Below are 16,394 nucleotides of genomic sequence, written 5' to 3'. Positions count from 1 at the left end.
AGCGTGGATAAATGCAGAGTTAGCAGGGGCTCAGCTGCGTAGAGGTCAGGATGCAGCTCTGTAGCAGAGATGCTTGGAAAATGGGCTTGGCAAGCAGAAGTTTGTAATCTTGCACAGCTAGACGTAGGCAAATATCCCAAGCTCCGGCTGTGCTCAAGGCTACAGTCAGGGTTGGGGGTGGGGTGGGGAGAAGCTTCCTAAATAGAATATATTTGATACAGGAGGTTTTGAAAAACATTAAAAATGGAGTTCCACTCTCTGAGATTCTTCACATTAGAAACATGTTTTCAGTAACTGGTTTTGGTTTTTTATCTCTCCACTGGTGGGAGCTTGCTTTCATTAGTTCCCACAAACCGATCCAAGAATTCATCCCCCTTTCAAAGCTCAGCAATGTCAATCAAAATCTCACTTTGTGGACAAGATTTATATAAATCACCTTTAACTAGCCTAATTGCCTCAGTTTTACTTTATATATTCCTGTATGTATAACTATCACCAGCTCATTAATCACTCCACTAAGCTCTCAAACCTCACATATGAAATGATTAACTACTGACCACCATTGGTACTAGTTGAATGAAGAGTCACATAACAGAGATGAATATCCTTTCTTTGAAACAAATAGCTTCTTTATCTCATGGTTTATGCTCCACTCAATTTAACTGGGTCTTTTGTCTTTTAACTGTAGTACCACATGCTAGGCCCTGTTTTCCAAAACAGATTTTCAGGTGCACAGGAAAACACTTCACTTAAGCCACACAGAGGGTGATGAGGACTCTAAAGAGCACCCCACTACATCGTCAAGCTCATTAAGTGCTTTGGGAAATGTTAAAAGCTGTTGTTAAAACTAACAAAGCTGAAGATGCCGTAAATCACAGCTAATCAAAACTGTTCTAGTCTACATAAAATAAAAAGAAGGAAAAATGAGAATGATCCACTTGCAGATTCCTTCTTTGAATTCAAAGTAGATCGCCTGCTGTCCAACTTGGAGCAAAACTGCAACTAACAGTTTCTTAATATCTGCCTCAATCCTATGCTAAATTCTTAAAGAAGTGACATAATCGAAAGTAATGCCTGAACTTAAGGAACACAAGAAAACAAAGCAAAAGCCTCTGAAATACTGTCCTAGTTATGCAAAAAGTCAGAGCCCTCCTTTTTAGCTACCTTCCCCAAATTCATGATCAACCAGACACCACTTGAGAAGCTACATTTATACACTTCCATCCCTAAATGCATTCAAATCCAGTTTAAGCAATAATCCTGTTTACTCCAATGCAAAGCAAAAAAATCTAAATCAGAATAAATAAAGGCACTAAATTTTCTCATGCTGTCTCATCCACTGAACGTTTGCACTCACAAAGCAAGCTCTACAAGTTTTCCAATTTATGGTTGATTATGTTAATGCTAGATTTGGCTTAAAATATTCATGGTCAGCTGTTGGCATTTTGTCTTAAAATAAAACAAATAAACATAAACTTAAAATGAACCCTGGAATTTATCACTGCCAATTTCTTTTTAGGATTTCTAGCTGAATGATGCTCAGGAAGAGTTGAAAACTTATTCAATTCCAGTGTTTTGCTTACAAATCCTTTTAAGTATCAAAATCAAGTTAAACAACAATATAAGCCTACATGCGCAAAGCAAATAAACATCCCACTTCACTATGAATGAGTTTCATCAAGATCCATTACATATATTAGAAAATAAATTCCGCTTGCAAGCTGCATAAACCTGTATTTAAGGTCCTGTTAGCATATTTTCGAACACTGTTTTTCTAATCAAGCCATTTACGAGGAAGCCACAGAATACTAATAGTTCTTAGCACAAGCAGCAATAGCTCTCCCTGCCTGGAGCTGGCGCTCCCAACCTTTATCCGCACCAGTACCACCATCAGAGAAAGAACTGCATCCTACCCCAGCAACTGCTTCATCTTAGGTGAAAACGTCCACAAATTCTGACTCTTGTCAGGCTGTTTGAAAGCAACAAGGCTTGGCTAGTAAGAGAGTAGTTTTTCCGCTGGATACTACTTGTGGTACATGCATCAATCTTGGAGGTTGGGTGGGGGCTGAAAGAAATAAAGTTTACACACACATTCTCATAGCGGGCATGGGTACATGCCCTCTGGTTTTGGCCTCTGCAGTACCACAGGCACATCCACCTGACCTCCTCCTAACTGAAAGCTGAGAACAGAAGATGCTGTGTCCTTCCCTACGAACTGCCAAATCCCCACAGCAGGTGGGAATCTGCAGGGAACGTAAACAGGGCAGGACGTAAGTGCACACATGACATGTATTGAACAATTAAGTTTCTGGTAAATAACTTTTCTGCTAACTTGAGTTTCCAGCGATTCCAAAGAGTCAATGCATCCTGTTGTTCATATTCATACGTGGTGTCAGGTACCACAGACAATACTACCAATCTATAAGCTGCAGCATTAGCCTGGGATGCTTCTCAGATATTTTATACTTGGAACAAACAGAACCCAGGGGACTGCTCAGTAGCAAGAGGAAAATGCTTCTCAAAGCCCACGGCAACAGATTTAGCTTTAACAGACTGCTATGACAACAAAAGGTGGCTCTGTATGCTGTAGTCCTTTTAAGCTTGTAAAAAGTAGTGCAGATGATAGTGTAGTGAAGCACCTGGTCCCACTCTTTCAATTTATTAAGGCCACGAAATGTTGCCTGAATCATGAAGGCATAAGGCTTAAATGGGGGAAATTAATCCAACAAACCAAAAACAAACCTAGAAAGGCTGATACCTCAGCTGAGGTTGAACTGAGAATCCATCTGAAAGAGAAAATTTCAAATGGGCCCTCTTTGGGCATACTTGATGGAGGTGATTCATGACAATGGCCCAAAGCTCTCCCACCCTTTGCTTGATGTTAACTACAGCCAAGATATTTCCACACAACCTTAAGATGATGTCACTAGGGGTGGATAATGAGATTTCTGAAATCTATATCCCAACAGATAGCAGAGATCTTTAAGGGCAAATGACTGGGCGAGGATAGTGTTTGCAGGGTGAGGGGGGCAGAAATGGCAGCTAGGCAGGGCCTCAGCCAAAAGAAGAGCCCAGGCTGGTATTCAGGACATTTTCTTGGAGATAAAATAAAGACTGAGAATTGAGCAAGAGAAGCAAGTAGGCAGTTTGAGAACCCAGTCGATTTTACCATGTAATCTGAGTTATGCAGAGACATTCTTGCTATTAATCATTACCTCTCTTACAGGAGGGAAGCAAGCATGCTCTGCTGAAACACCAATCTAACTTTGCTGCTGGAAGACAAAACACGGCAAGACTGGAGCGACGGAGTCCAGGATTTGGTGCTACCGCTTCAGGGAGGGAGGCAAGGAACCCCATTTGATCACAAAGCCAGTAACATACCCAATAAAGATTGGTCAAACGCAGAAGCAGAAAATTTGACAGGAACATCCCATTCATGCCAGAAGGAGCAGGAAGAGAAAGGAGATGAGAAGAGGCTGGAAACTGATACAGGACACAGCTAAGCCTGTGAATGCAGAACACCCTGGAGCATTAGGCAGCATCATCTCCTCTCCTAGATTGCTATACAAAGAATATCATGTTCTTTCCAAAGTCCCCTTGGTAGCTGCACCCATCACCCTGCAGGAGAGGAACTTGGTTCTCTCACAAACTTGAGGAACGGCTCTTGATGGTACAGGCAGGAATTCCCCTACTTCCAAGCCTCGGGCTACAAGAAAAATCCAATCAGAGTAAGACCAGAAGCGCGAGCGTCCCTGGAACGGCTGAATGAAGAACACTGTGGTGGGTAGGTATAATAGGGTCATAGTACTGCTGCTGTGTGGAAAAAGGAGAATATCCAATAGCTTTGGAAATATGTTGCTTGTAAGCATTGACAGAGGACAGGTGTAGGAACCTTGGCCTTGCTTCCACGTGGCAGATAAACTCTTCCTCAACAGAGTCTAAACCACCACCAGCAGCATATCAACTGAGGTGAACTCGGGGAGGTAACAGTACTGTCATCTCTGGCCAGAATCAATCACAGACACTGAAAGGGGAAAACAAATGGCCTGACATAGCCTACAAGGAAGCTGGCTGTGGTGGCCAAGTTCCATCCCAGATGTGGTAACAGCATTTTGGAAGTTTGAAGTAGAATGGGGAGTAGAAACGCTTCGATCTGCACAGTCCAGAACTGAGAAGTGGAGCAGAAACATGTTTTTGTTCCTTTTTCTTGAAGGGAACTAACTTGGACTGCCTTTATTAAGACTAGGATTGCCACTTCTGCATGGGATCCAGCTGCACAGCTATTAGGACACAACAAATGCTTTCTTTAGGACATGTTTCTGAAGCTGCAGCTCCTGCAAACCCTTGTCTAGAAAGCTCTGACAGAGCATCAGCCCTCACCCAGGCAACTGAGAACAAGCATGTGAGGGTTTTGTCACAGACCCACAGAAGTGGCATAAGAGAGAAGGATATAACTTGTAGAGCGCTTTCTTGTAACAGGACTTGTTAAGGGGATTATAACCGAAACCAGACAATCACAGGAAGCCAATAAGTATGTATTCAAAGAGTATCACTATGCTCTCAAAAAAATAAAAATAAATCAAAGGAAACTGATCACAATGTGCTGCTTATCCATCAGACTGTTAAAAGGAACTGAAATGCCACACTGCATACACTGCAGGCATCAAGCGTGAGGGAGGTAGGTGATATAGTAAAGACGCTGAGGACGCAAAGCATTCTCTAGCCTAGAGAGAGATGTACCATCTGGTCAACAAGCAGTCAGGCTATTCCACAATAAAACACTGCCCATGGGCCGTATACCAGAAATTGCAGCTTACCGCATTAGTATCTTAATTCCTCAATGCTCAGAAGACAGAAACAGCCCAAACACATGACCATTTGGACAAGCACAATCATTGGCAACGTGCTGGCACAATACTGACAAGAACTGACATAAAAACAGCATCAGAGAGGTGACAGACCGCTATGCCTCAGCACTTTAATGGGGCAGGAGGAGGAAGAGGGGAAGCGCTCTCTCATCCTCACTGCCACTCTGGCACAAAACGCTGACCAGAAAGCAGACACCAATCTCCATCTAGCCCTGCATTCACATGACAGCATGCTGAGGTTAGCTTAAAGGGAAAACAGAAAATTATATACCAAGCCAGCCTCCTATAAAAGTTTAAAATAGCAACGCTATCATCACTTGCTTTTCTTCTTGAAGGTGAAGACTGATAGAAAGCTTAAAATTCGCTGCTGAAGCAAGAGGGAGACTCAGCCGTTCTTCAGCACAGAGAAGCACACCAGTTTTCCTCAAACAGGCAACCAGGGTTCACTTGTCTCCAATTACATGCACTTATTAAAGCTTTTGGCCAAACAAAGAATGTAGAAGGTTATGGTAGTTGGATTAAAAAACCAGCACTGGATAACAGTTCCATAATTAGAGTGAAGACAAAGAACTTGAGCTTTAACGTGAGTTGAAATTAATAAGGTCAGATCCACAGCTCATATGAACATGGCCTGAGGTTTTTAGCATGAAGTAACTTCCAAACACTTTCTCTTCATTGGCTGGCTTTGTTTCTTTAACTTTAAGCTAGGTCACATAGGATGGCCGGGCTGAAGTAAAAGTATGCTTGTAATTCACTAAGAAAGCAAAATTATTTTTAGCAACGATAAAAAAATACAATGAAGGAATCTTCCAGATACAAATACGCATTTGACGGATATTTATAAAACCCAGAAGGAATTCTGATATAAAAGAAGCTTATGTTAGATATCTTAGATATTCTAAATGAATTCTTATTTTCTTTTTTTTAAAGTTGTTTTCCTTTGAAAAAAAACCAACTTTAAAATTTTTGAGAATCAAGAAAAAAAAGATATCATTGCCCAAAATTTTCTGTAAAAAGCACTCTGAAAAATATTTTCAAAAAAGAATAAAATCTCTGTTGAAATTTTTTATTCAGAGTAGAATTTGATTTCCTGATCAGCTGTAATGAATTTCTGGTTTCTTTCTTTCTGAATCCATGTTCTTTATTAGCTTTGCACCTCTATATCATAAAGCAAACATTTTTTCGGAAGCAGGAGGAGAATTAAAGAAGTGAAGAGCTCCAACAGCTCTAACAAAAGCCTTAGCAAAACCACCTTCCACAGCTCTCAAGGTATTCTAAACTACTTGGACAGTGTGGTCTTCAGTCTCTTGCCTCCCCTGTTTTGCAGTTTCTCTGTGTAACTGTCAACATTTCCGTAAATAATATTCATTCCACTTTTTAGTACCAATGATTAATTCAGTAATACTTCTCAGGAAAAAAAAATATTAATTTCAAATTGCACAAAATTAGATTGACGTTAGACTGAAAGATATACTTTGAACATATAAAGATATGTTGACAGTAATACAAGACATCATCTGGAAGACTGTGTAAGTACATAACATTCAGGGTACAGAACTATCTTAAGCTCCTGTTTTCAGCTCTCCACGAAGGCTTGACAAAAAAGAGGATTACCTCTTTATCCAGAGCAGAAATCTGCAACATTTTATAATTAAGAGTATTATTTCTTATTGCAAGGGGACATAGTCCCTGTTCTTTGGTACCTCTGCTGACACAAGTTGTCAAATACGGTTCCAAAAATTAGGAACTTAAATTTATATTTATGTTCTTACAGTACAGGTGCTTTGCACCTAAGGAAACACAGAGCCCTTTATCTGGAGATGCCAACATTTATTTCTTAATTAGCAACTTTCACAATCAAAACAAAAGCAAATCAAAACAACCATAAGGGTGCCTAAAATTCAGCATGATGCTTGCAGTTTAATAACGAAGACCATGATTAACAGCCGTAATTTTCAGTCAACAATACTTTATTAAATTTGTTATTTAGTAACCCTAATCAAATACATTCGTGTAATCATGTAAAAGATAGGAAATTGGTTAATAAAATTCAACATAAAGACACAGAATAAAATATCAGTATACACATTACCTTAGCGTTCTCAAGTAGAACTTCATCTCTACCTAAGCCAGGTCCTATGACAACTGAGTGCAGTCGTGGTAACCACTTTTCCACCTCATGGACAGCATTGGGACTATCACTAAATGGAATCAGAAAAAAAAGACACATTTAAAAAGGCTTCATTTTAGTATTCTCAGAATCTGAGTTCCAGATGCAAGATAGAGGTATTTCCTATCTTGAATGTCAGACAACTTTATCCTCCAAACTACCAAAAATCTGTGACCCAGGAAATATGGAATGGTTGTCCAAACAGTTAAAATGTAATATTTCTCTTGATTTGTTCCTTAGGCGACGCCACATAAAAATGAGGTGGTAATTGCAAGTGCCCACTATGGTCGTTACAAAATAAGAAAATAAAATCCAAGCAGGAAACCAACAATTCTTACAGTCTGTCACAATTCCCTATTTAATGCTTCTTTGCAAAGCTTATACCTTGGAGAGTGATCCACCATCTTGCAGATATATGCTGTGGCTTGCTGGAAATGATGCAATTATTTATTACCCTGCGTGGTAAAATGAAAAATCTACTCATGTGCTTTTCTGTCAGTTTCTTCATAAGCATTTGTTCCAACTGAATTACCGCCAAACTGTCCCCTTTCCCCAAAAGGCAATAGGAAAATCAAGCTATTCAGTAAGAGTATTATCTGCTTGCAATACTTAAGATTTCTGCAGCGTTCAGGTTTTGTCTACATTGGAAAAATGATGAGAAAAATCCACGGCCACATACAGTTGCCACAATACAGCATTCAGCCCCTGACCAGAACTGTTTATTTTGTTCTGATCAGTCTTGTTGTGTAAATAGGTCAGAATATTTTCAAAGCACTGCCCAACAATGTCAGTTAATCCTTACTGACAGTATGGAGGGAAAACTGAGCCTCCCTCCCCGCCTCTGACATAAGTGATGACAATAAATGAACATTTTAAGTGAACGACGGTGGAGGGGAAGGTCCCTATAGGCTAAGCAAGGGCGTACTGTATGATAGTATACTCTCAGAAAATTTTGAGCTTGCAATAGTTCAACAAAGCTCTATTATCACGGATGAAAGCCCTTGCATGTTTTTCATAACCAACAGCTGTACTGATGGGACACACCACTTGGGAACAAGTGTTTAGCTCGCGTCTGGCAGAATCAGCAAATTCCACAACGATTTCTGCAAGTGCCAGGCAGGAGCCCAAAGCTTTTTTTTTGCAGCTGCACCAAGCCAGGCGGCCCGGCTCAAGGCGGCAGGGATGCGGTGCCTCGCTCCTGGCCGTGGGCCAGCAGCCCCTCCACCGACCATATCTGCTCCAGAAACCCCCGGCTGCAGCGGCGCTGGGTCCCCAAAGGAGCCCTGTGCTGACACCACGGAACAGCTCTGTCAAAACAAGGCTGCTGGGTGGAAGCGGCGACCCGCCGCAAGGGCAAGGGAGACAACGAACCACGTGAGGACTTTGGTGTCCCTGAAGCGATCCCCCGCCTAGCAAGCTGAAGTTGAATTTCCATTTGAACGATGCAGCTCCCTCCCATCTCCTCTAGCTCGCACGGAAACAGCAGTAGCTTGAGAATTGCCAAACGGCTCACTTTCCCCCTCTCCGTAAAACCACCTATCAGTTTACAATGTAGATACAGGCTGGAAATAAAAACGATTCAAGAAATATTTAAAGCACTGTTAAAAAAAGTCAGTTCTTTTATATGCGGTAGGTTGAACATGTGAAAAAACTGTCTGTGAACCAAACTCTAATAAAATGTCACCATTTCTGAATGCAGACTGCTTTTTTATTTACATGCTGAAGCTGATTTTATCTCTAGAAGAGCAATATATATCTCAAATATATATTTCTCAAATAAATATCTCATAGATTTCTATATATTATACAGATGTAAGAATACTGCTGTATATATAAGGATGTTTGAATGGATTGGATTCAAAATACCTTTGGATAGTAGAAGCCAAATGCATTAAAAAAAATGTTCCATTAAATGTAAGCTAAAAACAGAGCCATAGATAGTACCGTAACCGCTCTGCTCTCTTACAAATATCTCATGCAAATAATCTCAATGTAGAAAGTTTGCCAATCTACTTATATTGTGGATTGAAATAAAATAATTTTGTCTCCAACCCAATTGATAATGCGCACTCTTCAAAACAAAGCTATCTCTTGGGAAACGAACAGTCCAACATTAAGCCGCTCCTGCTCACTTTGCCTCTGGTAATAATAAAAACCTACTGTAGAGCTTTTCATCTTCAAAGCATTTTACAAACATTACACTCACATAACCCCTTTGCAAATTCACATCAAGAAGCAACCCAAGGCATATAAAGGGCCAAGAGATTTAAAATGGTGATAATGACTATTACACTGCAAAATCAGCTATAAAAACATGCTGAAAAATAACTGATGGATTTTGATTCTTCATAAAAAAATACTGCCTCAGAGAAGCACCATGACAACTGCACTTTAAGACACTGGATGTTCACAGCAGCTGTGGTTATGCAGCTAAGGACACCTTAGAAACACCCTGTATCTACAGCTTCTCTGAAAGTGGAAGGGCTATAGTGTCATCTTAGAGTTTATTTCCACACACAGACATCAAAGCAGTAGCATTTTGAAGCTGATAGGGTACAAACGATCAACATGTAATTTTCTTCAGGAAGGAGTGTCACCTTGAATGTTCCTGACAATGGGATTTAGCCCAAAGACAGAAATTTTTCTAGCTCTTAACAGCTCCACTCTATACACAACATTGAAACATGCCCAGAAGAGTTCTGTGACACTGAGCTCAGTCGGCCTCTACACCCTCAGGCTTCAGAGCAGGTAACGCTCAAGCTGCCCCTATCAGGCACAGTCCCTGAACCATGGTAGCTCCTCACCACTGGAAGAAGCTGTTGGGAGAGGCTAGTTAGCACAGGCCAAAAAGCTTGCCAAGGATCATTTGGATAATTTGCCAGAACAGATGATCATGTTTGGGTACCTGGGAATAAATATTCCTTGGTAGTGTTCAGTTTATTATTACAGAAAAAGCCAACGTGTATTCTTGTTTGCCTGTGGATCAAAACCAGAAAAAAAAAAAAAACAAACCCAAAATGCTTTGGAGGCACCAGCACAGAACTCAAGTCAGGTCCTCAGCTGCTCACCATGTACTACGCTCACACAAATACTGTTGTTAACTTCCTTTGTCCCTTCATGCCAACCCTGATTACTAACCTGATTTCAAACCTCTCCATTTAATTATCACCTCCACTGCCCAAGACATGCACACACAATTGAAGTCAGCACTGTATTTTTAAAAAAAAAAGTATCCAGAAAGGTATGAGGTATAAGATGTCCCCTTGATTGAAAGAGATGCAATCTTCAGGCTTTGGCAGAAAGGGATCGAGTAAGCATGAATCAGTATTGCCTCTAGAGATGCAGAGCCATACAATACGTGACTTGGCTTTTTTCCAAAACAGGAATAACAAATACAATACCCCTACTTGAAACCACAAAGCTAATATTACTATAAAGAGGAGTCAGAAAATCTCTCACAATGCCACGAGAAAACAACATTTTAATTTCTGAAAAAAGTGTAAAAATCTGTCAGAGAGACTTTGAGTAACTAAAAGTCAGGGATTTCCCAAAATAAAGCAAGCTTTTTTGGAAGGTGACGGGGCAAGAGACTGGGAAGTAGTCTGGCTTTCCCATAATTTGAAAATAAAAACTCCGCACCATGGACATGCACAGCAGGGATAATTTGGGAAGCTGAATCCAAGCAGTTAACACCTGTAAACATGGAAAGTGAACTACAGTACCATTGTGCAGATGTGTGCAATTAAACATTCTGCTGACAGACCACAGCTGTAGATTTGCAGGGAATGTTCAGATCTTCAAACAGCTACTTAATTTCCAGCTAACCACTACAGTGTTACGTGACATGTTATCAGATGCCATTCTGCAGAAAATCTAGATTACAACAGCTCACTGTTGTTCAATCAAGCAACCAAACACCACCCCTCCAAATCCCAAAAGCTTCCTCAAAGTCTTAGCTTGTCTGGAAAGCAACCGATAAAACTCTGACTGCATACAGAAAAGCACTACCTACCACAGGATAAACATGTAATTAATAACTGCAAGACAACAGGATCATTGATAAGGAAAACTGAAGGAGCTTCTATAACCTGTCTCATTCCTGTGAAGCCTGGTAGGTAAGGAAAAGTTTAAAGGTAATGTAAAATATCAGAAAAATAACCTCCCATCAAAGTCAACTTTACACATTGTCCATTCACCAAAACAGATCTAAACAAAAAAGCAAGCATACCGAGAGCCTCACAGGGGGCACGCTATGAAAAAGGATCCCACAGATGTTTACCTGATCAACTTTCCTTAGCTGTTAGCAAGAGATGGAGGAAAGACAGAAAGCTTCACTCAGCAGAGGCTAAGACTGTGATCACTTGGGAAGACAGATACCACAGCTTCATCATGTGCCTCCCCTGAAGCCCCTGTGTAGGCAGTGCCAAGATACGGTCTTCACCATCTCACATGTTTACCTTTTTGCTCTTTTCTCTGCCTCCAGAACGTATTTAGAAAAGTACTTTTCCATGGCAAATTCTACAAAGATTCTTCAAATTAAACAGCACCTAGTCTCTGAAATCATGAGGATACACTTTCTTTGTGAATTATTGGTAGCTTTAGATAACTTCGGCCAAACTAAAATCAATACACCCTGAAAAAAATTTCTCATCTTGCCACCTCAATTATTTTTGCATACAAGAACAGCACTGGTTTAGTTATGGTGCTTATGGCAGTAACTGCTGGATTCAGTACTGCAGTCTCATTGTTGCTTCTTACCCTAATGCACAACCTCCCAGCCTCTTATAATACCTTTTAGATTTGAAAAGCTAATAAAGAAAATAAAAACATTAAGTCAAGCTTTTTACACTTCAGAACTCTTCCATATTTCACTATCACACAATAAAAATTTACATAAAAGACAGTTCTGTAGCTCTTCATCTTGGTAAAAGCTTGATGTAATAACTTTCCAAAAACAACAAAGGCCCGAAAAACATGGTGGCTACTGCCGTAAGATCACCCACAGTTTCTAAACATCTTCCTAAGTGGTTTGTAACAGATATTTGACAGGTGCCATCTGCTTGAAAGTCTGTTCTAGGCTGGTCACTGCCCAGAGTGGGAGGACACTTGGACAGGTCCAGAAATGCAACTCCCATCCGCAGCCCCCCCAAAGAAGAAAAATTTGACGTACACTGCATTTTATTCAAAGATTAGCTTTCACCAAATGATCAAAAGCCACCAAGGCAATAGCTTTAAATTATCACAGAAAGCTCAAAACACAGCAGCTTTCCTCATTCAGGATGAATGACAGCTACTGTCGTTGCTTTCTAGAGGAGGGAAAGGAACAATGGTGATAAGGTGCGGCCTTGTCAAATTTTACATGGAAACAAGAAAATGTGAAGCGAAGTCAGCATGGGTGTAACCGGGAGCTACAGAAATAGTAGATAAGCATGAATGACAGCGCAGGCAGGAGGCAGCAGGACCACAGCTCTTCACATGTGTTTTAGGCAGAGCTGGAACCACCTTAGTAATCAGAGATGTGGTTTGGGCATCACTAAACGCCAATCATCGGGACCTCCTGCTAGAGAAGGACATGGGACACAGGCAAGACCGTCGTCACCCGATCAACTATACAGCTTCTCGCTGGAGAGGGTATTTTTCAAATTCTGCTCATTATCTGTGCACACTTGGTGTGACTGCAGCAACTCCAAATGCATTAAAATGTACCGACGCAAAAGTCTGTTAAATAAACTCAGACAAGGCCACTTTAAGTGGGCAGTTTCAAAAGCCAACCTAGAGTCTTATCTTCAAAGATGGGGAAAAGTCTCTGATCTGAAGATGAAAGAGTTTTGGTTTTGTTTGTCCAAACACTGCAGGTAATTATATTAATGTGAATCAAATGTTAGACCTGCTGACATTTAGATCCTGTCATGTTATACGGTACATCAAAAGAGCGAAAGACAGGACACAATGCGTACCTCTAGAATTTAAGCAGTTATCTCTGAAAGCTAATTATTAACCATTGTGGTAAACCCTGGGTGAGGTCATTATTGGAAACTGGGTAAATAAGATAGGTAGAGAGATTATTCGGGAAAGATTAGGTCAAAGGAATTAAAGGCAAAACCAAATAGCGCCAAAAATTATTTGAGTGCAAAATTAAACTAATTCTATATTCCAAGAGTAGCTATATTTGTCAATGTTTAAATCATCATTTTTGTAAATTAATTCCAAATTGCCAGAAGCCCAAAGGCTTGAGACAGCCTCTTTTGTCCCCATGAACAGAACTGGAAATAAGAACTTATTCTAGAAAAGCTCATGGATCCCATCATCAACTCATGGGTCTCTCACCAAGCACCTCAAATCAGGTAGAGCAAATCTCAGTGACAACACAGCATCATGAACTTGGCTGGATGCTATTAGAGACCAAAAAGAAATATATTTAGTAAATTAAGATTAGCATACCAAAATGCCCCCCCAAAGGTTTAGAAGACAAAATGGTCATTTTCACCTAACTAAGCTGTTGAAAAATCTTTCAGTAGTGTTTAATCTGCGAATGCTGGGTAGACTATAACTATTTTCCTGCTACAATCTGATTAAATGAGAAAGAAGATGAGGGAAGAAAATGAAAGAAAAACAAAGACCCTAATGAGAGGGAGATTGAGATGATTGAGAAATCTAATGATTGAGAAATCAAACGTTCCAACTCAGCCACTGATTAAGTTAATTTAGACACCAGAAGTGAACCTGGTAGGCTTAATCTGAATACTAACAACACAGCAGCAAGAACAGCAACCCATCATTCAGGAGAAGCACTGGCGTTACAAATTCATAGCAGGAGATTGCTCTTAATACGCAGATACCACAATCTTTACTTGCTCTATATTCTACTTTTAAGGCAGCGAGAGTGTGAATGACCTATTGAGGTACACATTTAGAAAAAATGCCGTGCTTACCATATCGTATTTTTTTACATCATAATAACAACAACAAAACCCAAAATGTTTTCCACAGCTGCTACTCAGACAGCAGACTCTCATTTAGGTATCAGATCTTCTGTTTCAATAGGAATTGGGTTGTCAACACACTACAGGCATCAGAGCCAACAACCACCTCTTTAATAATGAACCCAAATGCATTATACACACAGGGTCACCTCTCGGATGCAGAGCTGAGCCTTTCGCATCCTGCAAGAAAGAGACCCAAAGGAGAAGCAGCTATTGCTTGACTCCATTTTCTTACATTTCTCACACAGACATGACAACAGCACTCAAGGCAAACCTTATCTAGCCTTGTAAAGATACTACAGGTATCAACACAATCATTTTACAACCTGCATTTAGCTATATCCAAATATTTAAAGCAGTTGTAGTATGTTTTGATCTCAGCCATGTTACCAATGTGCGTTAGGACAATTCCCCCCGGAAAAGTATAATGATAACCAAATGTCTTGACCTCACATTTTCAGAGTTCATGGAAGCGGTCTTGACCTATTAATACTTCCTGTGAACTGACTTGATGAGTAGAATCTGTCAAATATTCTTCCAAATGGACTGCAATCAACCAAAACCCGAGACTTTAAAAGTGACAGAATGAAGTTACGATGACAATGTAATTTCCCTCAGAATGAAACAGACTTAAAACGTCCCTAGAAAAACTAATGCACTTTAAAAAAAATAAATGTTCAAACTAATAAATAAAGTGACAAGCTTTTATCACATTGGTATCCCTCTCTAGTTTACATTCAACTGTTAAGGCACAGATGAATCAATACCCAGAAGGCTGGAGTGCTTCAAACTGGCTGTGGACACATGAGAAGACAGAACAAGTCTCGATCTAAACATCTGCTTTGCTGATTGTCAGCTGGAAAAAAAAATGGGACCCTAAAATCTTCAAATAATAATAATAAAAAAATATGGAAAAGCAAATCCCAGGCATGCCTGCCTTCACTCAAACTCAAAAAAGATTAAATACCAAAGAAATCTAATCCTGATGTCAAATCACAACAGTATAACAAGTGTTCAGAAGGATGAATTTGGCCAGGATCTAACTGGAGTACAACATTCCTACGCACGTATACATTTCTTTCTGACGTACCAGAAAGCAGCAAGAACAGCAGCACTCCCTGCAGTGATGCTAAAAATCTTTGGCTACCTCTTGCATTTTGAGGAGGTGGCAAAACCTTTGTTAGTATCACCTGGGATAAGGACCTCTGCCAACAACATGGAGGAAAGGGACTATAGTATGGGGTGAATACACCTTCCATCTTTTATTCGTTCTGCAGCATATAGCAAAGAAGTAGCAGCTTATTGCCAAGAAAGCTGGACACAGGGAACAGATCCATAAACGCTTTGTCCATGGCACTGCACGACAGGATTAGAAACGGTTTAAGTATACTTCTCTCAGTCAGCACATACAAACTGACCTTTCTCTCTCCCTAAGTACTTAGGGGAAAAAAAAAAATCCCAAACTTTCTCATGCGATTCCTAGATAGACTGCTGTCTAAATGAGGTTTGGGAGAAAGATCACAAAGTTTATGCTCGCGTCTTCTCTGCAGGTATAATAGGGATCCAGCAGCCAAGTCGCTCGGGAGGCATCTTTTTGGTAATCAGAGCAATCTGTGCTTTCTCCTTGACTTTCCCTGGCGACTAGAATTCTTGCACTTCTTCCAGCAGCTGAGTCAAAAGAGAAGTTAGTCCCACATTACACAGAAGTAGTCTTTAATAGCTATTTTTAGCTAACACAAGTAAAAGTTATGAGCTTCCTCACACAAAGGACCAATGTTTTTAAATCTCCTCTCCACATAATGAATTAGAAAGGGACAAAAATCTTAAGATTGTTCCTGGGCTTTCTTTAAGAGACTTGGCACTGGTTAAAAGTGCTCAAATAACTTATCAGGAGCTCGCTATCCATGATTCACTTTCATGATTTCTTCAAATCATCAAAACAGAAAAAAAATCCAATAAAGCTAGGTAAAGTTATGTTCTAGCAACCCTGATCTAAGCTAAGCTTCTTCAATAATGGTAACTGGCCTCAACACAAAGGCCAGCCTCATGAGAGCTTTCTCCCCAGTTATTTTTATTTCAAACAGAAAAGAATAATCTTTTTCAAAACCCAAACAAAAACTTAAACTCTGCAATTAACTATTAAAACTTTTGGTAATTCTGGCAATCCTTCCTAGTCCGTACAGACCCATAAATACAACCAGCTGGGAGGAAAGGATTAATTCTAAATCCATACCTAGTTCAAGGGTGACTTTTTTGGAGATAATGGAAAAATTGCATGACTTCTTCGGGACCAAAAGTTAATGACCTGACATCTCATTCTACTTCTCTGATAAAACTCTGGAGATCAAGGAGTATACTGACTGTTGACTTTAC

At 40.1% G+C, this 16,394-nt stretch overlaps 1 protein-coding gene across 6 annotated transcripts in view; it reads right to left on the bottom strand.

Annotated features, from left to right (window-relative positions):
• NAXD (NAD(P)HX dehydratase) overlaps window positions 1-16,394 on the bottom strand; it is a 50,493-nt gene that overhangs the window by 19,623 nt on the left and 14,476 nt on the right. For all 6 annotated transcript variants that reach the window (XM_054188352.1, XM_054188349.1, XM_054188353.1 and 3 more), the window contains one exon: window positions 6,961-7,069. In XM_054188352.1, coding sequence (XP_054044327.1) covers window positions 6,961-7,069 — 109 coding nt within the window. The remainder of the gene's footprint in view (window positions 1-6,960; window positions 7,070-16,394) is intronic.

The sequence above is a fragment of the Rissa tridactyla genome, chromosome 1 (genome assembly GCF_028500815.1).
Source record: "Rissa tridactyla isolate bRisTri1 chromosome 1, bRisTri1.patW.cur.20221130, whole genome shotgun sequence".
NCBI lineage: Eukaryota > Metazoa > Chordata > Aves > Charadriiformes > Laridae > Rissa > Rissa tridactyla.
The sequence above is the reverse complement of the archived record's forward strand: the minus strand, read 5'-3'. Positions and strand labels throughout refer to the sequence as shown.